This window comes from Vidua chalybeata, chromosome 12, assembly GCF_026979565.1.
Source record: "Vidua chalybeata isolate OUT-0048 chromosome 12, bVidCha1 merged haplotype, whole genome shotgun sequence".
In the NCBI taxonomy this organism is placed as follows: Eukaryota; Metazoa; Chordata; class Aves; order Passeriformes; family Viduidae; genus Vidua; species Vidua chalybeata.
Genome location: NC_071541.1, coordinates 7,213,808 through 7,240,518, shown reverse-complemented (window position 1 = coordinate 7,240,518; position 26,711 = coordinate 7,213,808). Strand labels below are relative to the sequence as shown.

General features: G+C 44.2%; 1 protein-coding gene across 2 annotated transcripts in view; it reads left to right on the top strand.

The window, feature by feature from the left end:
* Positions 1–26,711, top strand: part of SYNPR (synaptoporin) — a 102,612-nt gene that overhangs the window by 31,270 nt on the left and 44,631 nt on the right. Inside the window, exons 1-2 of one of the 2 annotated variants that reach the window (XM_053953955.1) lie at positions 19,541–19,612; positions 20,607–20,795. The exons of the other annotated variant lie outside the window; for it this stretch is intronic. Coding sequence (XP_053809930.1) covers positions 20,769–20,795 — 27 coding nt within the window. The 5' untranslated portion in view covers positions 19,541–19,612; positions 20,607–20,768. Of the gene's footprint in view, positions 1–19,540; positions 19,613–20,606; positions 20,796–26,711 lie in introns of those variants that run through there. 2 annotated transcript variants of the gene reach the window in all.

Here is a 26,711-nt window from a genome sequence, read left to right as displayed (position 1 = left end):
GATAACATTTTTTTTTTCCAAAAGTTCTGTAACTGATGCAGAAGTGTTAGTAACTCATGCTTTCTCTCTTGTTCTTATATTGATTGTTAAATGTCTTGGATGCACGTAAAAGTATGAGACTGGAAAGATGATATTCCACATCTGAGTAGGTTTTATTTCTGTTGCTCCCACTTTTTGGGCAGCACCAATGCTTGGACATCAGGATAAGCAATGGTGCTTTTTACAGTTGTCACTTACCTTTTTCCAATATACTCTTTAACTTCCATGTCTTATACATTGTTTTACACATCTGGGAGCTAAGTGCTCTTGAGCTGAAATTGTGGGGTTGACCCAAACCAGTTTCTCTCTGGAAATCTAGACCATTACTGCTCAGCGGGTTGTTTTTTGATAGTAAAGCAAATGGTGGAATAGTAGGTTTCGCTGTGGGTTGGGGCAGGTTTGGGTCTCCTCGTTCAGAGGCAGCACATGGCACCCTCAAACCCCACATCCTTCATGGGAACATGGCTTAAACTTCACAGCTGGCTTGGGTTCTCTTTTCCTGTGAGGTGACAGGCTGTCAGAGTGACTGTAAACACAGGGGAGTTAACCAGAGACACCTGAACGGGAACAGAGACAAACAGCGTGCGGTTTTGGAGGGGAAAGTGCCGCTCTTTTCTGGTTATATGGATGGTACGTGTGACAGTCATCCCCGTGAGTGATAAACAGGCTGGTAGAGCCGCATTTTGGGATCAGATCTGCGTTGATCAAGAAGTTGGTGACACCTGGTGGCGGGTGCTGGCCAAACCCAGGCTCCGCCGCCTGACCCAGATTCCGTCACTGCCCTTTGAATGGGCTGCTGCAGCATTAATGCTGTTTTCTGACAAGGGCAAAATGCTCCATGTCACAGTTACTGTTTTCCGAGGTTTTGCAGGGATAAAATCCTTTTGAGGTAGTTGTGTGCAGCGGCAGGAGCATCTTGACTCTGCCGTGGCTCCGTGTCTGCACAGGCAGGATCATGTCCCTGACACCATCTATGCCTTTGCCTTGCTGCTTGAGTTTAGCATCACCTGTCTCACATCACCTGGAGTGTGTTGTCCATAAAGGATGAGAAATTCTGGGAAGAACAGGCTGTAACAGAGATCATGTACGACTGGCTTCTTATCTGGAGAAAATTAATGCCATTTCTACGTATCAGAATTCTTAGGTTTTGTATCACTGGTGAGTATGTGGATCATCTTACACAGGGAACTGATTAAAAATAATATAATAGCATGCTTGCATTAATCCATACCTGCTGTACTTGCCAGAGTCTTAACTTGGAAGAAAACCTTCACCTGGTATGGGGATTTTTGGAGTCACTGACCCTTTTTGTTGTAAGGGCCCTTTCTGCACCCAGATGGAGCCTGCCAGGATGGTGCACATATGGAGCAGTGGTTTGGGATGTGCAGTCACCACTGTGCAGGATGGTGGTCACCACTGCAGAGCCAAGGCTGCAGTTGGGATCCTTGTGCATCTCAAAGAGTAAAATGTACAGAGTCCCAAAACTCTGTAAAATGAAAACCAATTAAAAGATCCTTGAAGATTTCTTTAAAGTGACTTTTCATCCTTTATGGTCGCATCTTCAGAAGTATAGCGGCATTATATCAGAGAAACGACATGAAAGGGTTCTCAGGAAGGTAATATTCTGCTGTCCTTCCCCAGTGATGACTTTATTGCAAGAGATGAATTATAAAACATATTTCTTGGACAGCCTAAGATCCCAGTGTTTTAAAATCAGAGAAATGGAGACTTTTCCAAAATCCTGTCAATTCAATTGTACTAAGGTATCTTTTCAGACATAGTTTCATATTTTGGAAGACTTTCATGCTCAGTTTAATTAGTTTCCTCCAATTGAATTTGGATTTTTCTTGTTGACTAAGTGATTCTTTCCCAAACTGCCTGAGGCATCAAGCTGATCTTGACAGAAATGCTGAAGTAAACATTATTATTTGGTAACTGTGACTGTTCAGAGCTGCACCACTGGTGCCAAACTGTTACTCGCTGTGACAGCTCATTATCTCCCTGTTTCCCAGTTCTTTACATATCTTTTTGTTTATTCTGGTGGGCTGAAAATAGATGTGTGGCCATTTTTGTGTGTATTGCTGTTTTCTGTACAGCAGTGAAACCATGTTTATTAAATGCACAGCATCTTGTGTAGTTTTAGTGGTGCTGAGGCCAATGGGGAGGTATAAGCTTATTTAGTGAAGTCCAGGGTATTATTTATATATCTATCTATATATAAAAACCATAAGGTATATGCTTTTTTTTTACATATATACACATTTATAATAGTGTGTGAGCAGCTCAGCCTGTGCACAGATGAATATGAACACTGGTTCCAGACAAAGTCAAGTCTGTGTATAACTGCCAGAAAGCCTCAATAAAAAGCATTCCTGATCTAAACACTTAGAGATGTCTTTTTGAGCTCATCTGGCTTCTAGACAATAACATTTTCCACTCTACCTGACTTTTTTAATAATACACTGGCCAAGTGTATCTGCTGTAACCCATGGGTCCTTGTTGGAATTGCTGTAAATTTTTTGGAACTGTTCTGAATCTGTATTAGAAATTTCTTTTTAATGCTTCATCTCAATAAAGGTGAAAATACTAAACACTGAAACTTGTTAGCACTGTGACTTGTTTCTATACAGTATTATTCAGATGGAATATGAAGATCTAAAAGCTTATGTCCCAGTTTTGGTTTGGGAGATGGCCTTTCAGGCACACAGGTCAGGAAGATGGAGCAGAGGGAGAAATGTTATTTCCTTCTCTGGTTTGTGTTTTACTGTACATTGCTGCAGCTGGGTCACCTTGGCAATTGATCTTATTTTGAATGGGAGTTTCCTGATTTTGCCTAGGTAGATGTATTCATTTTGGATCCCATAAAATCTTGACAAAAGCAAACTAAAAAGTGTTAGTTATTTTTTCTTACATATTTGGGGGAACAGTGATGGGATCATAATTGCAGAGACTTTTCCAGGTCATGTGATCATACCACATGGATGGAAGACTCCAAATATGGAATGTATTTTTCATAAAACATCTCTCAGCTTGAACAGCTCATTCAGCATTACCAGGTTGATGAAAATCAGTATTTTAATTAATTTAAAATATTTTTAAGGAAATATGTTGCATTTTTGTCTGTGACATGGGACAACCTTCATTCTGATTTTTTAACCAAGCAAGTAGCTATTTTTATGTGCAAGCGGAGTCTGTAATCTGCATTACACAGATCAACAGATTATGGCATATTTGGAAAAAGAACCAAAGCAAACAAATTGAAAACCAGATATCTGGCCTTATCTGGGCAACAAACTGTCTTGCCACCCTCATGAGAAATAGGGACAGAGCCCCAGAGGGCTGCAGCTTTTCCTGCAGGTGTAGTTTAGAAACCACTTCAGAAAGCCACCGGTTGTGGCAGATGCTGCAAAAAGCCACTGCAGGAGAAGGATGTCCTGCTCTCAGGGCATCCAAACATCTCTGCCCTGAGCAGACTCCAGATGCAACAGGTTGCACTTGTCTACCAAGCCTTGATCAAAGGGATTCTGCCCTTGCAAGGCACTGGGCTGAGAAGCTCCACTAACGTGATCTGCCGGGGTCTCGAGCCCTTCCGGTGATGCCTTTTGAAGCAGTAATGTGATTTTATTTAGTCAGATAGGCAACATTATTTATCTCAAAGCTCCAAGATAACAAATGCATAGCTCGATGTGCTATAGAAGTGTGTGATGGTGAATCAGGGCCTTGGAAAGCTTCCAAACAGCTTTGGTGCTGGTGGGCATGTACTACACAAGCTTGTGACAGGACCCTGTTTTCCCTGCATAGCTTGATGGAGTGAGAATGGCAGGGAAAGTTCAAGGGGATTGTCTGCAGGTTGTTAAGAAACTTATCTGCTTCTCCTTAATTCTGTTTTGCTTATGTTCATTTGCAATAAATTTTACCAGTGAAGGAAACAATGAATAATTTTATGAAAATACTGACAGTTATTCCAGACTAGAATATTTTTTTCCTAAATCTGATTTTCTCAGAAGTGCTGGCTTTTTTCTTCATTGAGCTGGAGTCATTATATTCTGTATGTATCCATTGTCATAAAAATGCTGACAAAATAATTTGCCAAAATAGCATTTGCTTGCATAAATTTAGCATATAAAAACCTACTTGTAATGAAGTTGAATACAAGGAAAAGCTATTTGTTATGAGGAGCACTGGCCCCCATTTGCAGTGCCGTCAGTTATAGCTCTGGTATCAGAGACAACTAAAGGTATTCCTGTGCGTGGATTAGTGTGTGTTTATGTGTACTGTATGACAAGAGTGGTATTTACTGATATTTTAAATAGTGTGGAAGGGACCTGTGCTGCTGCAGTGAGACACTGAGATGCTGAGGAGGAAGGTCTGACTGCCAGTCATCTCTCTTCTGGGATAGTCCTCCCTGCTGGGATCAAACTCCTGTGCTTGGCAGCAGCTGTGGAGTCATAAGGATTTTATAAACCCAAGATTTTGCATGGTTTTGTCCAGTAGTATCCAAAATGTGTCAAATCACTCAGTCTCCATTCCTTTGCCTGTTCACTTACTGCCACAGTTTATTTGCCCATCCCCAAAGCACATGCTGTCCATGGTGTAAGAATATGGAAAAGGAAAAAAAAAAAAAAAAAAGGCAAAAAAACCCAAACCCAAACTAAACCGACCAAACAAAACAAAAACCAAAAAAGAACTCTGGGGAAGTTTAAAGGCACAGCCTTATATTGAATGTGCACAGCTCTCAGACTCATTTCAGTCCTCTTGCTCCTGTCAGAAGGGGAGCTGTGCATGGGGGATAATTCCATATGGAGAGAATTTATGTTTATCTGGAGAACTTCAACCACCCTGATAATTAAAGGCAGGTACAAGGGGACCAATGCAGATGTTCAGAGGTGAGTGAGAAGGCAACCAGATCTTCTTTAGCAGTGAGGACTGATGGAAAATGAGCAGCTGTGGGTAAAAAGCAGGATTGTGTCCAGCCATTCCTCAACACTGTGTATATTTGGAGTGATCATGCTTGAAGCCTGGCCCAGAGTGCAGTCTTCATGGCTAGAGAGTACAGAAAGAACAAACGTGTCTTTCCCTGATCCAATGCTGTTTTCTCAGAGAAATGGCTGTAACAGACTGAGCTCAGCTGCTGGAATGGCTGCTGCTGCTTGTGATGTAGGGACAGGTTAGAGAAAGTCAAACTCCTTCTGAATTGTCTTTGCCCCAGCATGGTTCACAGCTTTGAGGGTGCTGATATCCTGGGCAGAGCACGCAGGCAATGCCTTTGCCTGAGAGCTGCTCATCTTGGAAACACCCAAGAAGAACCAGGTGTACAGGCAGCATAGTTGGAGGGTGGAGGATAACTCTAGAGTGGAATTGACACAAGCAGTGTTTGCTGAGAGCTCTTTAATGAACTTCACTGACTGTCCTTCATGGGCTCTGCAGTGACTTCAGCTTTGTAACTCACTTAGGAGACTTTCCTTGCTTTTAATAAGCTTTCTTTCTATGCTCCTTAGTGTTCCAAGTTATTCTATTACCCAGTTGACTTCAGTGCCAGGGAAACAGTGAAAAATCAGCTGCTGTCAAGAGGTGAACAATGACATTTTTGGGCACAGCAAATTATCCCACACCAAGCTATCTCTGTGTGCCAAAAGTACCTCATGCTGTGCACATTGTGAGAGTCAGAAAGTCAGAAGTGAGTTAAAGAAGGTACTTAAGAAGCCCCCCTGGAGTCCATCACAAGGAAAGCATCATTCTGGTGTTCTTCATTTGGTGCTCCTTTTCCCAGCAGGTAAAAGAGGGGTGCAGGCAGGGGTGGTACAGCATGCCCCTGGTCTGGCAGGTAGCATGACACCATCTGCATCCCAGCTGCCACAGGTTTGCTCTGCAAAACTCCCTGCCACTGTTTCATCTTCCTGGGCTTTTTATGGTAGGTGCCTCTGCATTGCTAGCTTTTCATAGCTGGACTGGCAAAACAGTACCTGGGGAGATGCTCCCTGAAGTCACACTGGTACTGCAGAAGTCCTGCCTGTAATCACACACTCACACCTTGGCAAACTTGCCTCTGAATATTCTATATCAATTCAGGTTAAGGAATTATACTTGAAAATATTTTTTCCTTGTTACCTGTGTTTTGACATTGTTCTGTATAGTTTCATTTCAGTCTTCATAGTTATTAAAAGCATTTTAGTCTGTTTTCTCAGTGAGTGCACAAATGGTGGTCACTTACAGTAGAATTTAAAGCAAAGCATATGTTTTCTGTTCCATGCTTGTTTAAACAACTGTGACAAACTCCTTGGCTTTTCAGGTGCATTCTCGTCTTTCCTGGAGCGCATCAAATGAGTTTTCTTCTCACTGCTGATGATCAGAAAACTCCTATTCCTCTCCCAAGTGCTACACTCCTTACCTTGTCTGTGAATCCTGCTGGTGCTGTCTGGCACCTGTGGGCTGAGGAGGTGTTAAGCTGAGCAGCCACCCCAGAGGTGAGGTGTGGCTTTGTGACACACTTCAGTCTTCAATTCATATGCCACCCAGATAGATACACAAAATAATGTGCTTGATAACAAATTCTGATTTATGAAAGTAGAACAAAACTGCAAACTGATAAATGGGCAAAGCAGTACAGCGATTGTAAAGGATTTTTTTTGCCCAGCATCTCAAGTAACCTTCAGTTCTTCCCTTTGGGTCAAGCTGGAATCTCCTTCCCTTAGTTTAAGATGAAGTTTCTTGCTTGTATTTTCTAGAGGTTGCAGCACCTACCTTCTTCTTCCATATGGAGAAGGAAATGACCTGGGAAAAAAAGCCAAGTCCTGCATCATCTCAGACAAGAATGCAGCACTTGTACTTATTTCAGAATTTTTCCTGCATTTGTAGATTGAACAGTCCTGGCTTCTCACTCTCTCCTCCCCTTTTATTAAGTCTCACCTGGCACAGGTCATCTCTGAGAGGGAAGAGATTGAGATCATTCCATCATTGAGATGGAACCTTGGGCAGACCCCATTTGCCCTGTGGAAGGTGCCCTTGGGTGAGTGCTTAGTGCTGTGCCATGATTGTCAAATTTCTCTCCAGGTTCCAGCACATTGCTGAAGTAGTGCAGAGCAGCGTGAGGCATGTGTGTGACATTTATGAGATGAGACAAATTCCTCTTGATCTGCAGTGATACATTTCACAGACACGAAGGAGTGTTTTCTTGATGAGGTAGATTTAATTTTCTTATGTGGATTTGCACTGTCAAGGCATTTCTTCCTGCCTTCCTTTGATAGGGAGAATGTGTTCATGATGCTGGACTGCCACTGAGAAATCTCAGTGCTCAGTTCTTGGATGGGTCACAGACTTTGTGTGATGCTGGCAAGCAGTTCCTTCTTGTGCCTTGGCTGTGAATGAGAAGAGCTTTTGTTCTTCTATCAAGAGCTCAAGACTGTTTCTTTTAATAATGCACCAGCCTCAATGCTATGATGTAAATAGGGCTTTCTTTTGCATATTTCTGTTCAGTAGTTTGATGCCTTAAGGAACCTGTAAATTAAACAACACACACTTTCAAGGTAATATTAGTATAGGAGGTAATATGAAGGTTGGAGGTCTCCAGGAGCAGATATGGAAAATGTCCACAAAAGCCCACCCACACAGGGTGAATACAATTTCTATAAATTTAGCAAATTAGCATAATTGGCAAGAATTCCCAATTAGAAGCACAGGTGATGAGGTAATTGCCCCTTCTGGTTCAACCCTTTTCTGGAGCCCCCCTTGGTAATGGCTATACTTTTTTCATGAAAAAGTGTCTCGAATAGCTATTCTCAGCCTTGGTAGCCAGGGAGAACCAAGATAGCATAGAGGCCCTTGGGACGTGTTTTGTCTTTCTGCCTAGGGAAAGAGCATGAAAAACTACTGGGAAAACTAGCCAGTAATGCAATAATAGGCCACAAATGTATGTGTAAAGAATACAGAGAATATATAAAATAAGAAGGCAAAAATCACCACAGCATGAGTTTGATCCATCAATTCCAACTATCTCCAGATTTTTCATTCTCTTTTTTTTTTATGAGCAGCATTATCCTGTCACATTTTCATTCTCCTTTGCCTAACAGTGATGAAGAAGAGATACATGTGGTAGTAAAGTACTTTCAGAGTGAGCTGGGGTGAAGAGTTTATCTGTTGCAAGTCTCCTCTCTTGTAATCCTTAAAGGTTAGTTGTACCACTAAAAGGACTTTTTCTGAATGATATTGGAGGCAGTGTTCAGCTCATAAATATTTGTGTTTCATCACCATATCAATGAAAATCTGGAAGGCTGTTATACCCTGTTGGTTCTGTCCTCACTGACTGTAAAATTTTAATTGGTTTTACTTCTGGTGCTTGTTAACCCAAATGTAATGTTGAGTTCCAGGGAAGATGAAATCCCTTCCAAAATTTTGGAAATAATTGTTTAAATAGAGACATGTTTTTTGTGATTGATTTTTTCAAGACAAATTGTTTTCTGCTCTTTGCAGAGGAAAAGCCTCCCACTGCCTTTATCCATATCCTTTATTCAGCCAATATGTTTACAAAGATTGAGCTTTAAAATCAAAGCACCATCGGGACTCAGCTGTAACTTTTAACTTTGCCTGCAATGACAAGGTTGCTAAATAACTGTTGTGTTATTTGTGCTGTAAGCTCTGTGGAAGTGTAAGCCTTTGCTCTTTTTTTTTTTTTTTTTTTTTTTTTTTTTTTTTAATTTCACTTGCTCTAAAACATGTGCCCCAGCTGACACATCCACCCTGACCTTCCTGTGGGAAGCTCAGACTGGCTCTATCTCCACAAGCCCCAAACTGGGACCAGAGTTAATGAGAAACCTGGGGAGAGCAAGGTGGATCTGCAGAAGAGGCAACTGACTGTTGCTCACCACAGGGTCAGAGTCATCTAATTTGGCAGTGCTGTGGTTATTTCAGAAATCATGTGCTAATGGTCCATTTTCCCCATCACCTCCCAGCACTTAATGCACGTGATATTGTGGGCAGAGTCTGACTTCCATTTGATTTCAATGCAGTTGGTTTAGTCATAAATCAGTGTTGATTCCCTGAAAGCTGAGTGAAAGCAATAATTTTGGCTCTCCTCAGTATCATTGTCTACAGAGCCTTGTTTAACCCTGTGTATGTTTGAAATCATGTACTGCAGAATATTACTCCATTTTGTCACTGACAGTCCCTGTATGGAGAAGCCATAAAACTCTAGTTAGAAACAATGGAAACAATTTTTAATAAAACAGTATACTAATACTATGTGGTTGGCTGAATTAAACATATAAACATGCTTTTTTTTTTCCTTATTTCTCACTCTTTCCTTCTCTGGGCACTGTTAATTATTTGCAGTTTGAGTTAGCCCAGAACATGAGCTGTGGTGTCACCTATTGTGTGTTGATTTGGCACAGCCTGGTTTTTGGTAGCAGGAGAGGACCACAGAAGTGGTTTCTGTGAGAAGCTGTTGGAAGCTTCCACCATGTCCAACAGAGCCCATCTTCGATGGCTCTGAAGATGGACATACTGCTGGCCCAGTTAGAGAGGCTGGTAACGCCTCTGTGATGACATTCAAGAAGAAAATCAAAACATTGCACAAGCAGTTTTTTTTCCAGGAGTGGCGAAGCGCCGCTGCCGGGGCCATCCCTGGTGTGGCGCACGGCAATGCGCTGCCAAGGCCGCCACCATCTCCATGTGGCCCACGGTGAGCTCTGCCTGCCTGGCCAGCCCCTGACCAGCCACACCGTGGGCAGAAGGGCAGGGGTGGCGACGGCTTCCCCTTCCCAGCGCCCTGCATGAGGAGAGGTGTTAAACAGCGCCAGCGCCGCGGCCGCCACTGCCCCCGCCATGACAGCAGGGCCGCAGGGCCGGCAGCTGAAACATGACACGGAACCAAGACAAGATCAACTTCTCGGTGCTGTGGGATCCTTCAGGAATCTTTGAATTAGTGGAGCTTGTTGACAGTGGTACCTACAAGCGGCAGTTTTCTTCTAGTCAGAGGAGAGGAGGAAGTGAGAATGTGTGAGGGAAAACAACATGGCGGCACCAAGGTCAGTGGAATAAAAAAGGAAGGGGAGGAGGTGCTTCAAGCGTTGGAGCCAAGATTCCTCTGCAAGCCATGGTGAGGACTATGGTAAAACAAATTGTCCCCTTGGAATGCATGAAGTCCATGGGGGATGCAGAGATCCACTCACAGCCCACGGGAAAAGGGCTCACATCGGAGCAGGTGGATGCCAGAGAAAGCTGTGATCCAGTGGGAGACCCAAATAGAGAGAGAGGGCCCTTCCTTCCAAAGATAAAGACAGAGGGCTCTTGCTTTCAAAGATAGAGAGGGCCCTTGCTTCCAAAGACAGAGGGCCCTTGCTTCCAAACTAGAGCAGCCTACCCTTCGAGGATTGCACCCCATGGATGAGTGACCCACACCAGAGCAGTTTTGGGAAGACTGTTTGCCTGTGGGCGAGGCATAGCAGAAAAAAGACTCCTCTCCCTGAATGAACAGAAAAAGATCTTGAGTGACAAACTGACCAAAACTCCCATACCTTGTCTCCCTGCGCTGTCTCTGGGAAGGAGGGAGGGGCTGGGGGGAAAAAAGGTGTTTTAAGGACTTGTTTCACTTGTCATTATCCTCCTCTGAGTCTGTTAATAATAAATTTACTTTATGTTTTTAAATTTGAACCAGTTTTGCCCAGTCCTCATCTCAACTCATGAGCACTTTGTTAATTTTTTTCCTTCTCCTCTGCCCAGCTGAGAGCAAGAAATGGTGAGCAAACAGTTTTCATGGGTGCCTGGTGTTTGGCCAGTGTCAAACCATGACATACTGGAAGTGACCTGACTCATAGAAACTTCTCTAACCCTAGCCCAAAATTGTATGAACAACAAGATGTGACCTCCAAACTGGGTATTAAAATCACAGTTCAGGTAAGAGCCAGCAGTCTGTTTACAAGTGTAATTATTAGTCTTAACTGAAACTGGCAGGCTGGAAATGTAAAGGTCTTTCCTGAATTAAAACCCCTTCAGGCAATGGTAGAACTTTGCAGAGCTCTATAAAACTTATTGTCTCTGATGAAATTAGTCTCTCTGATCTCAGTCTCAATTTTAGGTTTCTAGAAAATTAAACAAAACTATGCAAATATTAAAAAAAAGAATCAATATTTTAGATTAGAAATAGAGCAACTTCTTTTTCTTTCATATAGAATGTGCTGTTTATTAAAATTTGTATTCCTGAACTTAAAAATACTTTCACGATAGAAGAAAATAGGTTTGTTAACTATCTGGATTTGCAGACAAAAGGTGATTCTCAGCTAAAATGTCAGCTGATGAGATAATTCTTTAAAAGTACTTGGAAGCTATATGAGAAGAAGCAAGTTGCAGGTGCAAGGCAGAGGGATGATCAAGGGAGTGACCCAGGGGCACAGGGAGAACAATCCATTGTCTGCCCAAAGGCCCAGATCCTCTGCATCTGAGACCCCAAGCTGGATCCTTTTCCTCCCTGCCATGGGAGGCAACACTGCCTGCATCCACAGGTTCTGGGAGAGACAGCTTTTCTGGGCATGGGAAACATCGCATGAAATGGCACCTGCACATCTCCTCCACAGGATCCTCCTGGATGGCCAGCTGTGCCAAAATATCACATCAGCTTGTATTAGTGTGTGGCAGCCCTGCCCATGGCAGGGGGCTTGGAGCTGGATGATCCTTAAGGTCCCTGCCAACCCAAAAGAGTCTGTGATTCATTCTGTGATTCTGTAAATGGCATGTTTAATATGGTAGTATGTATTGTCAGATGCACACAGAGATTTGTCCTTTAAATTGTTTGAAGACTCTTGTTTACCACTATTTGTGCCAGCCTTGCTCTTATTTTAAATCCATCCAGACCTTGGTATTCTTTGGCTTTAATGGTTCAAACTCCTCAGATAGCAATTTATGGTTTCATTTATAACCTCATGACAGGCCTTGTGTTCTGCAGTAACAAAAAGGCTGTTTTACACTTAAAGTGATTAAATTGTCAGCTTCTGAGCACACATTGAAAAATTATCTATGTCAATTGTCTGTTCATGGTTTTCATGAGAATTTGCATGTGCAAATCAGATATTTTGTTGCACAACCACATCTAAGTTGTTGTAAATGCATCCAGGCAGGTTTGGCAGGTATGCTTGGGCTAAAGAATTACTAAAGAATTACTAAAGTATGCTAAAAACCTAGAGAGTGGCTGAAACCAGGTTCAGATTTGGTCATTGACATTAAAAGAATGTTGATTTTGTAATGCTGCTTAAACTTTCTTTGGCTTCATTTCATTTTATGCAGGGGTGTTAGTATTTTGTGTTTTCCTTGGTAGGGAACTAGTCCTCTTATGTGCTTTATATTGTTTCTGAATTATTACTCATATATATGTACTGTTCGCCACTTTCAATTTTCATAAGCTTTTTTTCTTTTTTTTCTGAGTGATCTGTACTTCAGAGTCAACATCTATGAAAGAATTAAGTATTGCTTTTTTCAGGCTGGTCATGAGACATTGCAGCAGACCTCAGGGATGAAGTGTAAATTCAATGAGCCCAGCACGGTGCTCCAACACCAGTGTACATGATAGCCACAGTCACAGTTAGAGAATGATCATGAAGCTTAAGAAAAAAATACTTCTAATATTAGTATACTACTATAATTTGTTAGTAATTATTTGAAGAATAAGAACAGTATGCATCTTAGTTCTCTGCCCAGCTGTATTTAAAGACAATAACTACACGCTAAATGGTTAAGTAGACAGAGTGAGGATATTTTATCTGCAAATCTAAATGTTGCTCAGGTTTCCCACAACCCCAGTGTTGCTCTGCACAGCCTCTTTGTGAGGCTAGCCAGTGTCCAGAGAAGGAGCAAGGAGCAGTGATTGATGGGCTGAGGAAGAACCAGCCACACCTTGGGTGCACTTGGATTTGTGAGCATGGACATAATCACCAAACTCATCATGTCTGAGGTCAGTGCAGGTGAGCTGAGGTCAACCTAAGTGAAAATTTAAGAGGCCATCAGTAATTATAGCTGCAGAATCACATACAGCCATTGCTTTTAAGGGAGGGATGGATGGGGAAGAAGCAGCAGTTTTGACCAAGTGACTGGTGCAGGTGTGAGCTGGGCAGGTGATGTGCCCAGGTAAGCCAGACCTGCCTGGTCCTTGCTGTTGCTTTCTCTACGATTCCTGTGCAGATCTGTGGGGCAGGACTGAAAACATGCACAGGATAAGTCAGTGAGAAAGGGGATTGCAAGGCATCTTTTGGGAAGGTGCAGGAACAGCTTCACAAGTCCCTGGGAATGGAACTCTGGAGGAAGGGGATTGGTGAGGACTGGGTGCTTCACAGACTGGAAGTAAGTTTTCTGCAAAGTGGCCAGGTTGTAAGTGGGGCTACAGGAATTTGGGAGAGCTGAGGGATGGGCAGGTGAGGCAGCCTTTCCTGCCTTGCTCTGTGCTGGTTAGACTCTGGGAAACCATCACATTTTGGACTTCATCTTAAAAGAAAGAGATAGTTGGGAAAACAGTCAAGAAAAGGATACTAAAAATGAACTGAGAGTAGAGGCTATGGGGAGAAAACTTACAGGGTTCAGGCTATTTACTGTGGGGAGCAAAAATAGGTAACTGGAAGGAGGTGAGATCATTTTTGAGTTCTCCTGGGCTGCTGCAGAGAGGAGAGAAAGGGAATGGGCTGTTCTCTTGTGTGTGCTGGTTGGGAGGAGAAGACATGCTATTAAGGGATGTACAATTTTAAGAAGCAGATGGAGAAGCACTGGGGTAGTTTTGCCCCAGGAAGTTGTGGAGTTACAGTCACTGGGAGTCAGAAGTTAGATAAACATCTGCCAGAAAAGATAGAGCTGCCTGGCCTCTGCTCTGAGGGTCCTTTCAATCCTCTTTGCAATGATGACTTTGAAATCAAATTCTGCACAAAAATAAGACAATGCAAAGCAGAAAATGCAGGGTGTGCCCAGGAGGAAGAGAGGTGGAATAAAGTGGTTGTGGCAAGGGACAAAATGTGACTGAGACCTGAAACCAGTATTATTTCCTTCCTTCTCTTTAAATATTAATAGACCTTTTTTTCACGCTATTAAGATAGCCAATGTTATCCTAAGCTGTTGCCTAAGCCATTAATGCACTGTGCTATGAGTTCTATTTTGCAGGTATTTTCCTTCCCCTCTCGAAAGATTTTGTTATGAAGTACCCTCATTGGCAGCAGAGCTGGGATATGATGCAAGGTGGTACTTCATGAACAAGTTCCTCAGACTCTGGAAGGAGCAGTGACTTTCTGGGGCAAGACTCCTTTGCTTCCTTACTCAAAAGTAAACAGGCCTGCAGGATGACTGATCTTAATAATAAAGAAAAGCACACTGTGTGCACTGGGGAATTAATAAAAAAAGGATTTATGGGTGATATGGAGCGGGGTTCTTGGGGCCATAATCCTCATCCAAGGGAGCTCTCAGTATCAGGGATGCTGTGGAAAAGTCTGTTGAAGTTAGCAAATGTATACCATCCAAAAACCTTTGCATGTAACAGCACAAGAGTGTCAATTTTGGGAATTACAGTCTCTCCCACCCCTCCTGAGCCAAGTGCAGTAAGCTGAGGTACAGGAGATGTAGTGGTGGATGTTGGAGGTGCTCTCTGGAATGTGAATCCTGTGGTTCACGGGGTAGATGTGCATTCAAGAACCCCTACAGGCGTTCTCTCAGCCTCTGGTCATCTGCTCAGAACAAAAGCTATAACTTTGAAGGTTTCACCTGCTTGGAAGCATTTTCCATCTGTTGAGATGATTAGCAGCAAGCCTGGGCAGCAGAGTGTCAGTGTGGTCCATAATTTCTGGTTTCTGTGATCAAAGCTTCTTGATGAGTAAAGCCTTTTCATCTGCATCAGTGATGGGAAGAGAACTGGCTTTGTTACCCCCACTGCTGTCGAGAGAACTGTGTTATTTGTATTGCCCTGTGCACCCTGGAATGCAGAGAACCAGGGCAGGCCCACGCAGGGCTGCTGCTGCCTTGGCAAGAGGCTGTCACACACCTCCAGGTCTTCGGTCCTAGTACAGACAGAGCAAGGAACTGCAGGCTCTCGGTTGGCTCCTTAATGCCTGTGCTTGTCACTCTGAGTGGAAATATATTTGGTGGCTTTTGTATATTAATGGACTTTTGGTGTTGGACAAGACTGTGGAGATTTCAGAAGCTGCCTGAAAGTCATAGGTTTTTTCCCTTGTCTCAGATATGCTGAGGGTAAACAGTTCTGCCCTCTAGTGCCATTTGCCAGATCTGGTAAAGCTGAACACGTCAGTGAGCCAGAGAACACAGAGAGTCCCTTGAAGCACACTGACTTGTGCTGGTCCAGGCTGCTCTGGGCATCCCCACGAGCAGCTGGAACCAGGGCAGGAGGGATTTAGCCCCATGCCAGGCAGGAAAGCATGGCATGTATTGGCATATCTGCTGCACAGCACCCCCATGTTCATTTCTGTGCTCTCCCTCAAACAACCCCGCTTAGCCTGATATTTGCTTTCCCATTATGTTTGTTATGCCTTTGGGAGACATGCAGAAGAGCTAAATGATTTCAGCAGCTTTGCTCTTTCAGCCCCATAAATAATGAATTCATCAGGGTGAGAAAACACATGCCCAGACACAAACACATGCAGAGCCCTGCAGAGGAAAGGGAATAAAGACAGAAGCTTGAGATCCAAATGCAGAGAGCCCTGTGGCAGTGAACTGCGAACTGCGTTTTGGAGTGAGAAGGTGTCAGGGGGTGGGTATGGAGTTAATTGCCTCAAGAACAGGCTAAAAGCAATTAGGAGTGCTAGCTGAGGTTGGAAGTGATAAGTTGCTACCTGCTTGGCTTTTGGAGAGGGCTATTAGTTTGAAGGAGATGTTTGTTTTGTCATCTCGAAGTCCTGTCTTCAAGCATCAGATGAAATAATTTGGTTGTGGCTGGTACCCTGCAACATGACATGGTGACATAGGATACAAATACATTGTGAACCTGCTGGACAGCCTCAGCTTGATGGGGTAGGATAGTGGGGTTTCAAAGAATCTGCATTTCTGGAAGTTTTGTAAAAGTAAATTAAAAAAAATAAATAGACCCTCCCAAGTCCCTGCTGAGAGTACTTGCAGAGAGTGTACATGCAACCAGACACCAGAGAATCCACCCATCCCTCCTCCTCTGCTGGGCCAGTTGTGAACTTCTGGGGTTTGAAAGGGCTCTTTCCTTGGTGATGCTTTGAGCACCCTTTCCAGGAGAGATAATGTGCAGCAGGAAGTGTGAGCCTGGCTGGAGTGGAGAGCCCAGCGGCTCAAAAACCAGGTGTCTGTAAATCTGGGCTTCACCAGGAAGGTAAATGAGATGCAAGAGGTTCACCTAGGGAATCTTAGCAATGTTCTGCTGGCTGGAGATCTTTGTGTTAACTCTGTTGAATTCTTTTCTGGAAAAAATGGCAAAGAAAAATACACTGGTTTGCAGTTAGTCCTTCAAACTTGAGTGCTCCTGGACAGCCAGGGGAGCACATGGGGAGTTCTTGAGTTTAGCAAATGCTGGGACTTCAATTCTCTGATCCATCTTAGCTTGATTTCCACTGATAAGTACTAGGGCATTTTCATAAAATTTGGTCCTCTGCCTGTAGCCATATCTCAGAAGTTTTATAGGTCAGCTGCCAAGATTAGGTTATCTTTTGTGGAATTGAAAATTTGTTTGGGGAAGTCTGGACAATTCCATCTGGAGGCACTTTACTGCTCAGCAGGTGACGAAGAGGGGAAAAATTTGTGCACACAGCCTGAAGATACTGAATTTCTGACCTTAAGTGTTGTTTGGAGTTCTTACCTTGGTATCAAAACCATAACTACTTGACTATTGCATAAATAACCTTCCAGTATGCATGCACTGATTTATTTTTTCCCTCAGGCCATCTCTGACAACTCTTAAGACCTCTCTTGATCTGCTGTATTTTTCTCCTTGGTCTCTGAAGCAAGTGACATCTACCAGACTGTGCTGGCTGAGCTCCTTCCTTTTCCCCACAGATTTTGAACGTTATTAACTTGTCTTACCCACTTTGACTGGGGGTAAACACTGTGTCACTGTGGGTTTTGTGAACGCAGCTGGCCGTGCTGAGCAGGGGCCTCTTGGTGCCTTCAGAGATTCACCCTAGAGCTGACAAATTAAAGTGGGGGCGAAGGGAAAGAAAGAGGCGTTAGTAATTCCTGAGTTCAGGAGAAGTTCAGCCAAGAGCTTCCCCCAGTAACTGTCAGTTTCCTTCTCATCCCCCTTTATGTATTTAGTTGTAATGATGAAAGTTCAAATATGAATGCAATTACAAGATAATTTTGCAGATCATCATTCCTAAGAGTGCTACAATCATTACAGGTTGAAATAATACAAGTAGAAACATAATAGCAAAGAGAGAGAGGAGTGAGCAAAAAAGAAAGTTTTAACTGAGTTTTGGAAGGAGACAGAGCTAATGAGTTGGAGCTCATCTAGATGGCAACAGCAGGCATTATTTTCCCTAACAAGAGGTGATGCATGTCTGAAAAATAGAAGTGAATTTAAAAGTTGCCTGATTAGTGATCTGGGGGTGGAAAGTGCTAGGAGTAGACTGAAACAACTAAGGTATCATGAGATTTGCATGTACTTCGTTTTATTCTGAGTAACTGATACCAGGCAGTTCATAAAAGCAGGCTGCTATATCTGTGTAATCCCTAGCTGTCTTTATTTTAAAATAGTGTTTGGGTTGAGCAGTTTTGTTCCTGTTGCTGCAACAGAGTGGCCAAGGAAGGAGAGCAAAGGGGGCAGCAGAGGGTTTTCCCCAGCAAAGGGAAACCTTTTCTCCAGGTTTTACTCTGGAGACCAGCACCAGCATGTGCCAGGCCTTTGGACCACTGGTGTGCCCACCCTGACCCCATGCCCTTCTGGAAGATAGGTCCACAGCATCAGACCAGAGGCATGTGCATTTTACAGGCTTATTTATCCTCTGCCCTGTCCTATCAAACCCAGAGCACAAAGTCCCTTGGGGTGGCTGCAGCCTTTTGCAGCTCCTCTGTCTCTGTCTTTTTTTTTTTTTTTGTGAATCCTGGTGAGGCAGGCTAACAGAGCCAGGAGCTGTGTAATTAGTAGGAGCAGGTCCCCATGTTTGCATTGGGCAGTTGTTAGCAAGGCTGTTCCAGGCTGAGCTCACCAGGCTGTGCCAGACCGAGCTGTCAGTGGAAACAGGCACAGGTGGGCTGCTTAGTGAGATGGAAAATAATTAGGAGAGCATTAGTTTTAGGTTGGAATAAAGGGATTGTCCAGCTGTAGCTGCTGTAGAGAGGAAGCTGAATGTTAATTAGATGCCACCAGTAATTATAGTGATTATGTATTTTTTGAGTAGCTGTTGGGAATAGTTCAATTCACTTCCACGGGGTAATGTGAATGACGTTTCTAATCGGTTTAAGGAAGGGGGAAGGTACTTTTTTAAATTTTGTTGGTTTGGGTTTTTTTTTTTTTTAACAATGAAAATTGCAGTAAAACAAAGCTACAAGCTGCAGAAAAATGTAAGCTGTTTGATATAACTGCTCAGATAAAATGATTATTCATTGAAGTAAGAGAAAATGTTTTGTGTTTGCTGCAAGAAATACATCCTATTTTTCTACAGAAAAAAATTAGACCCTGGCAGAGATGGGACTTAAACCTGTTTTTCTATCTCATGGTGCATTTTCTTAGCTGTGAGACAAGCAGACCTCTTGAAAATAACTCTGAATTTATTTTGCTGGCTTTCAGGCCTGTTTGATCCTTCTCTCTCCTTCTTGCACAGAGAAAGGTGATGCCAGTAAAATTAATTGAAACAGTGATTTTGTAAGAGACTATTATTTATATTACTTGCCAAGGGCCAATTTTAATATTTAGATCAGAAAACTTATTTTACAGGCTTGTCCATGCATGGGGCCTCTCTGAAACAGTTGCTCCATACATATTTATGTAGGCATTGTGATAAATCAAGTGCCCACATGCGAATCTGTTCAGCAATGTCTGTTTTGTGCTCTATATTCAATTTTTCTTTCAGTTTTTTCTTTCAGTTGTAGATCAAGCCTCTTGCTTATACCCACTAGTTAAGATGTGAACACATTAACATGCCACCCACTGTGTCTGATAACCTAACGAACACCTGTGATCTCAGACAGCCTCAGCCCAAATTCACTCTTAGCATTATTTGTCAAGATTATTTGTAGACTAGATTTGCATAAATTGCCAACAAGCATATACTGAACACCCAGACTTTTGTAGAATACTTTAATGGAAATTACTGGTGTGAGAGAATATTGTCTTCCATGTAAACCAAGTGCTGCTCCTGGGGGATTCTCATTTCAAAGAAATAATAACAAATACTTGAATTGTACATACACAAAATGTGCAAAAGCCCAAGGACAGTGAGCTGCTTTGCACAGAAAGCCTCTGCTGTTTGGACAAGGACAGTCTTCTGCAGTCCGCAGGGAAGGTCAACCTAAAGCACTTGTGTGGCTGCCTAACGTGAAACTTAAAAAATGCACCATTCGCCTTCGTTCACAGGGGAAATACAGTACCTCAGCCCCTGACCTTCCTGAAGCGGAATTTGGAAGAGCCTTGCTGATGGTGATTCAGGTAAGACATTGCCTGGTGTTTGCAATGGCTGGGTTACTTTCTGTTAGGGGCATGACTGATTTTTCTGAGCATCAGGCCAATACAAGATACCCTGATGACACACAGTAGTCAGCGTGTCTCAGACAGAACTGGAGATGTCCCCAGCACGGCATCCTACACTTGCCCTTTTGGGGACATCAGTTGGAGAGGTGTAACCTTTTCACATGGCCCAACCCTTGCTTTCCTTCAGCTTTGTTCTCCATGTGGAGTTTCTTCAGTGGTCCCTGGTTGTGTTACAAGGGACCACCTACTTCTTTAGGTGTGACTAGAAGTCCATCCACTACTGGGTGCAAGTGTCCTGCAGCATGAGATGGGCACACACAAGTGTCTCCTCTCCCCTCTGTGCTGGCACAGGGGCAGGTCTGTGGTGTGGTGTGCCCTTCTCAGAAGTAGCTGTTTTGTTCCCATAATGGATGCAGTTATGTAGTGGGGAGGGATTTGCACATCCCATGGAGCTGGAACAGTGGGTGGGTTGATTGCTGGAGCAGCAGGGTACCCCACATCTGGGAACAAGCCTTGGGCTAACAGCTGGCTGAAAGCTTTGGTGGGTTGGATGCATCTGGGAGTGTATGATTTGCTGAGGGGAAGGCTCCTGTCTGCACTGCAAACACAACAGCCTGTGCTCTCCTTAATTGCTTCCATCTAGGAGAGTCAATGGCTTCTTTGATTGAACTATGTTTAATGAAAAATAGCAAGGTGAATGCTTTGCTCTTGTATCTAAAATCCACTGATAATTAGAACTTATGGAAGCAGTAATGTACTTCCTTTTCCTTTTTCCCTGACCAATGAGTCAATTGAAATACATTTTCATCTTTTTATCCATAGTACTTTAATTTGGGGAATACAGAGACCCTTGCACACGTTTCCTTGCATGCTTGGGTCACTGTGCAAATGGGAAAATTGGGCTGGCCTTGATTTACCTGCTGTTTACACAGCCTGTGTTCTTCTCTTCCAGATTCATCCTGAAGGATCCACTGCTGTTTGATGGGAATTCATAAAAAAACAGTGTCACTTAACGAGGAGTGTAGGACACCCTGGGACTCCCATTCCTCTTCTTTGAGGATGAAGAGTTGACAATTTTAAATGGATACACCACAAGCAGTATAGTCAAAAGGAGATGGAGGAAGATCGGGAGCTCTGGCAGGTTTTGAATCTTTGAAGAATCAGCCTCCAAGGATGTTGATCTTGATATTAAGGCCTGTGTTTATAAGAGTGATTGCTTTGCCGTGTTCTCCTTGAGGACCTGGCTGAGCATCCAAAGAGGGGACAGACACATTGCCACCTCCACTGAGGCTGGCTGGCTCATGTCACCAGATGTGTTTTATCGCTATGAGCTCCTCTCTGTGCTGTGCCATCACCAACAACTGTAGGAACAATAGGAGATTTTGCTGCTCCTGTGCCTGGAAGCCTTGTTTGTCCTTTGCTCTCCTCCTGTACTTGGACACAGGAATAGTTCTCAGTCACACTGATGGGTTTACTTCAGCCCTGATGTGTTGGTGCTTCCCTCCTCTGTCCTCACCATGCCTGGCACCGCTGAGGCTGTGGGCTCTGCTTGCTGGCAGGGAGGTGGCAGTTCACTGACAGTGCCACCACTAGGGTGATTTTGGCCATGACATAGTTTCCCTGTGTCTTTGCAGCTTTCTGAGCAGGGAGGTCTGTCAGCCTGAGGGTTCATTTGCACAAACACCATGGGTGAGAAATTCAACACTGTGTTGGGCCATGTTTATTTTAAATCTCAGGGCTGCTGAGAGTTCTGTCAGCCAAGGCAGTCCCCCAACCCTTGGGACCACCAGGGCTCTCCAGGCTGGACGTGGTGGGAGCTCTCCTGATTTGCCTGGGAGCACCGTGGTGCTGCTTGGCAGCCCAAACAATGGCAAAAATGATTTTTCCATCTTATCTTAAAGTGGAGCAAGTTTACTGATGGAGGGAGTACAGAGTAACACAGCTCAGGGAAGAGCTGTCTTCCCTGAGGGCTCACACTTTGCACACTAGGGATTTTTAACCCTGGGGTCCCTCTGGACTTCTGATCAGGCTGTCTCAGGCTTGCACGGGAAGCAGCAGTTTCCTGTGTGACTGCAGAGCATTGTGCTGGGGATGGTCCAGCCTTGCTGTGGGGGGGAGAAAGGGTGAGCAATTTTTTTTTAACACATTTTTTAAACTGGTGCTCTGTTTCTCTCACTTCTATGTTGATGGACACTGCTGTTGTCCATCCCAAGGATGGCTCCAGGAGGATGCTGAGTGAAGGTTGGGATGCTGTACCCTCTGTCTCTGGCTGTAGTAGGTGGGATGGTGGTTCTCCCAGAAGGAAAAACACCTCAGCTGAACCAGTCTCCCATGGTTCCCACATGGACCTGGTGGTGCAGTGAGTGTGCTGATGTGCTCAGTGCTCTTGTCTGTGTGTGTCAGTCCCAGCACAGGGAGGGGCTCTTCCAGGCAAGAGAGATGACTCTGGAGCTGGTCCAGGTGCACACAGAGCCCTGGCACTGGGTCCCTCCTGGCATGGGCACCTTCCTCTGGGACACCACTTTGGGAAATGTGTTGTTTCCAGTCTTTTCCTTGCCAGCTCTCAGCAGTTTCTGTGCGTGCCCACAAGAGAGCAACCCCAGCACAGGGTTGTTGTCTCCAGAGAGACAAATTGTAGGGCTGAGTGTGAGGTCAAATCTGTCTTCCCTCACCCCTTCCAGCCCTACCACCCCCTCCCAAACCTGAGCTGAACAGTGAGTTTAGGCCCTCTATGTCCTGGGGAAGAGGGGTATCTCACAGGGAAGGAAGGACATGCTGGAGGAGAGAGCAGGAGACCCTGGCTGTGCCTTCTACAGCAAACCCAGTGCCATCTCCAGGAAAGAACCATGCCATGAATTAGCAAGGGACATCAATCCAGGATATGCAGGAAACAAGAGAGGCTTCAGACAGAGCTTAACTATTTGGATGGCTGAAAATCTGTTGCTTTTTGCAGTTTCCTGTGAGTGCATAGACAAATTGTACTCATCTTGGAGAAGCACAGAATCATTTAATCTCGAAAAGACGTTTAAGATCCTGGAGCCCAGCAGATATCCCAGTGGGTATCTCTGATGCTTGAACAGGTAGCTGGGTGTCTTGGTGGGGTTTTTTATGTGAGACTCTGTCCCAGTGTTTGGGGAAGGAGCAAACCCATGTTTTTCATGTATCCTCAGGCTTTGTGAGTGTCACCTCAGCCTCAGGGCTGGGAGGAAGTCCCAGGGTAGGCAGTCACAGCTGGGCTTGGAGGTGTGGTTCAACTATGCAGCATCAAATAGCTTAATTGAGCTGCCTGAGTCAGGAGGGAGAGATGGGCAGGATTGGCCCTTCCTGGGATGGACACAGCACAAGGGACTGAATCTCCTGCTGGAAGGACTTGTCTGTGTTCCTTTGAGTTGTAGGAGCATTCACAGGCCAGAGGTGGCACCTTGGCAGGTGCAGCCCCGGTGCCTGCAGAAATGGGCTTTGAAAGAAAGCTGAAGGAAGAAGCAACTCCTTGCTATTTTTATCCTTGCACCAGGCCCCAGGGATTTCGATTGACAGGATTAGTTATGAAGCCAATATTATGAGTTTAACTATGAGTGAAATAACACAACTTCTGTGGAAAGCAGAGTAAAAGAGGCAATTATACAGTAGTTTAATAACAGCGCGCTGCTGGCTGGGTAGCTGAAAACTTGCATTTGACAGTAATTAGATTTTTCCATTCTTCCTGTTAAATAGCTATAAAAATTACAACAGAAAATAATCCAATTCTCTTTTATTTCATGCTGTTTTCATCATCCATTCAGTATCCATTTGGTCTTCTGATTGTTCTTTACATGGTTTTAGTATCTGGTATTTAAGACCTACAGAAATGGGAAAATGTTAAAAAAATGCAGAAAGCACTACGAATGAGGGAAAGGCAGTAACAGTCTTCTGAGCATGAGGAATCCAGGGGATGCTTGAGTGGACAGTGAGGGCTTTCCAAATTGACTAACTCTGAATAACAGTTGGACTTCTAACCACAGGAGTTATTCCAAATCATTTAAAATTAGAGTAAAAAATGAGATGTTAGGAATTAAATTCCCATTTACCTGTCAGTTACTATAATGTGCCAGGTGTAGATAAGCAGGAGGGATAGAGGGAGGTGTTATGGCACGTCAATCTGCATTGGTTGCTTGCTGCCTTCATTTCCCTGCTGGGATGGGAGTCCGTGCTGTGATGTGATTCTGGGCTTCGCTCCCACCTTGGGCTCCATGCTGGCATGGCAGAGTGTGTAGTGGGGGTGTTTCTTGGCTGGCAAAGAGCTGGACTTGGACAAAAATCTGTGAGGTCCCTCAGATCTGCAGGGCATCTTCTCTTCCCAGTCTTTGCTGCTCTTTGCTGCTGGGGCTGTACAGGCATCTCATGTCCCTTTTGTTCACATCCCAAGTGATGCTTCCTTGTCTGCTGCCCTCCTTTCAAGCACTGTCCTTTTTTTTTTTCCCTCTGTGTCTAGACAGCAGTAAGTTTTCTCTTATGGCATAAAAATGTGAATTACTTTAGAAATACACAGTTGTTAAACTTGCAGGGTGAAACTTAATGAGCCAACAAATGTGTAGCATTTGGCTGCTTATGATCATAGCTTGAAAGTGCAGCACAGCACAAAGGGAGGAACTCTCAGGTTTGCTTTCACCACTGAAAGCTCAGGATAGGATATTTGCTTGGAGATTAAAAGTATTCTTCATTTTGCTCTCCTTTACTTTGTCATGTAAAAGATCCAGGTATGATAAATGCTATCCCAATTGTGATGTTTTGCAAGGAATTTAATGTGAGATAGTGTTTTGCAGCTCTGGTGCCTGGTGGGATCTCTGACACACAATAAATACGTTCTGTGGCAGCACACCCAACCTCACAGCACAGCATGTCTCTGATTTTATTGCTTTTACTGTCATGGTAGGAGCATCACAGTTCAACTTCACACCTGTGTTTCAGTATTAAAGCGCTGTGGAGGTACCCAGAGCTGATAGCAGGGCAAAGGCCACCTCCAGGTTTGCCTCTACCCCATTTGGTTCTACTAGTCAAAGAAATGTGCCCTGCTTTTGGCAGATGCAAGTGCTCCAGATGGTACGGGGAAGAGTGCAAATGAAAGATTTGATTTCGGCCCTTCCTCACTTTAATAAAATCCTGTTCATCTCTCCGGTAGAGGCCTTTTTTAGGGGCTTTTAAAAATGTATCCCCTCTCTTTTTTTGTTTTCTAACTCTACCTCTGAGCCTGTGACTTTTAGCTCATCCCTGTGTCACTGGGAGTTGTTCTGCTGGTTGTTGCAGTCTCCATCCCAAGTGGGTACCTTCCAGCATGTTTTTCTGGTGCTAGTCTTTAAAAAGTGGCTATAAGCCATTAATCAGTGTCTGACTTTCTGTGCTGGGGCCTGTTGCCAGGTTGAGCCAGGTGGACAAGGTCGGAGTACTGCGTGGGGTCTTGACACCTGGACATGTGCTGGTGAAGTGCAGACTTTTAGTGTGTGCTGAAGCAAATTCCTGCGTGTTCTGGGTTCCTACTGGCCCATGTGTGAGGCACAGGGGCAGCTCAAAACAGCTGGTGCTGCTCTTGGACTGTGTCTGCTGCCCCCATAGGTATCATTCTTCTGCAAAGCTCTGCTGGAAGAGCAAGAGGCTGGAAGGAGTCACCTTCTGGGGCTGGTCCAACCCGTGGGCCAGTACCTGGACCTAATTTTGGCTTGGGGGGATGAGGGAGAGGAGAGCTGTCGTCTCCCCCCTCAGTTCCATCTGGAATGGCATTTGTGCTCCCAGGCGTGTGCTGTGCTGATGCTCACACAGTGCCCGAGTCACCACCCTGTATTAGCTTATTCCAGCACATTTCCTTGCTACAAAATTAGATCCATTTTGCAAATTGCTGCTGCACTAGTAATTGAATTGAAGGGGTATTTTTGTTCATTTTCTTTCTCTTCTCCCCCCTCACCTTTTTTTTTTTCCACTGGAGTAAATCAGGAATAAGTCAACAGAATCAAGCCCTTAGTGCTTTCAGAAACATGCTCATTTAAATTGGATGCAAGAGGGTGTCTGTGTTTACATTTGGCCTGCCAAGAATCTCTGTTTCAGAAACTGGCTTACATAATATGTCAAAATTGGTTTACTCATTAGCATTGCAAACTGCGTGAAACAAGCCACAGATTGATAAACTCGCAGCAATATTTGCATCCGGATCTGAGTGGCACAGGGGGAGGGGAAGTTCATTAGGAAATGTTCCATTTCCACAAGAAAAACAAATGGTTTCCAGTTATAGATCTCAGACTTTGTTAATTTTCTGTCTTCCCAAATTTAAATAAAGATTGAGAGGGAAATGTGAAAATCTCTGTTGGCAAACAGGCAGCCTGTCTTAATATTCCCTGTGCTGGAGGGTTGTTTACAGCAGCACTCCAGGTAGGCTGACTGTCCTCTCCCAGCTGGGCCTCCAGCCCCTCTGTCAAGCTCCAGCCTTCTTGGACACCACTGCTGCCTTGATTGATGCTTTCTCTGCAGCACAGGTAGGATGGACATTTTAATATTATTAATTAACTTTTCCAAATGTGGAGTGGCCACCAAAGCAGTAGCATGGTCCAAAGGGCCTTTGGTGGTGCTGCCTGTTCCTGGCTTTACCTGGGCAGGGCAAGAGTGCAATCCAGCCTTGGGCAGAGCTGAGGACCCTGATGTGGAAAAGTTCCAGCTCAGGTGCTCCATTACTAGACTGATGAAACTCCATCTCCACAGTGCAGTGTGTGATTTTAGAGGTGTCTATAAATCTGCACATACACAGAGGAGCAGGAACTAACAGGGATTCTGGGGTAATGTGAACAAGCATGTTAAGAATAAAGCAGTGGAGCAATGAGAGGGTCTAAGGGTTGTTAGTGCCTTTGGGTTTCTGCTATGTGGGTGTTGGATACTCCATGGTGGGTTGGGGCATGGTAGGAAGAGACAGCAAAGAGTGGTGGGAAGCCAGATATTAGGAAAGGTTTCTTCACTGAAAGGGTAGCCAAACATTGGAATAGGCTGCCCTGGGAGGTGGTGGAACCTCTGTCCCTGGAAGTGTTTGAGCAATGTGTGT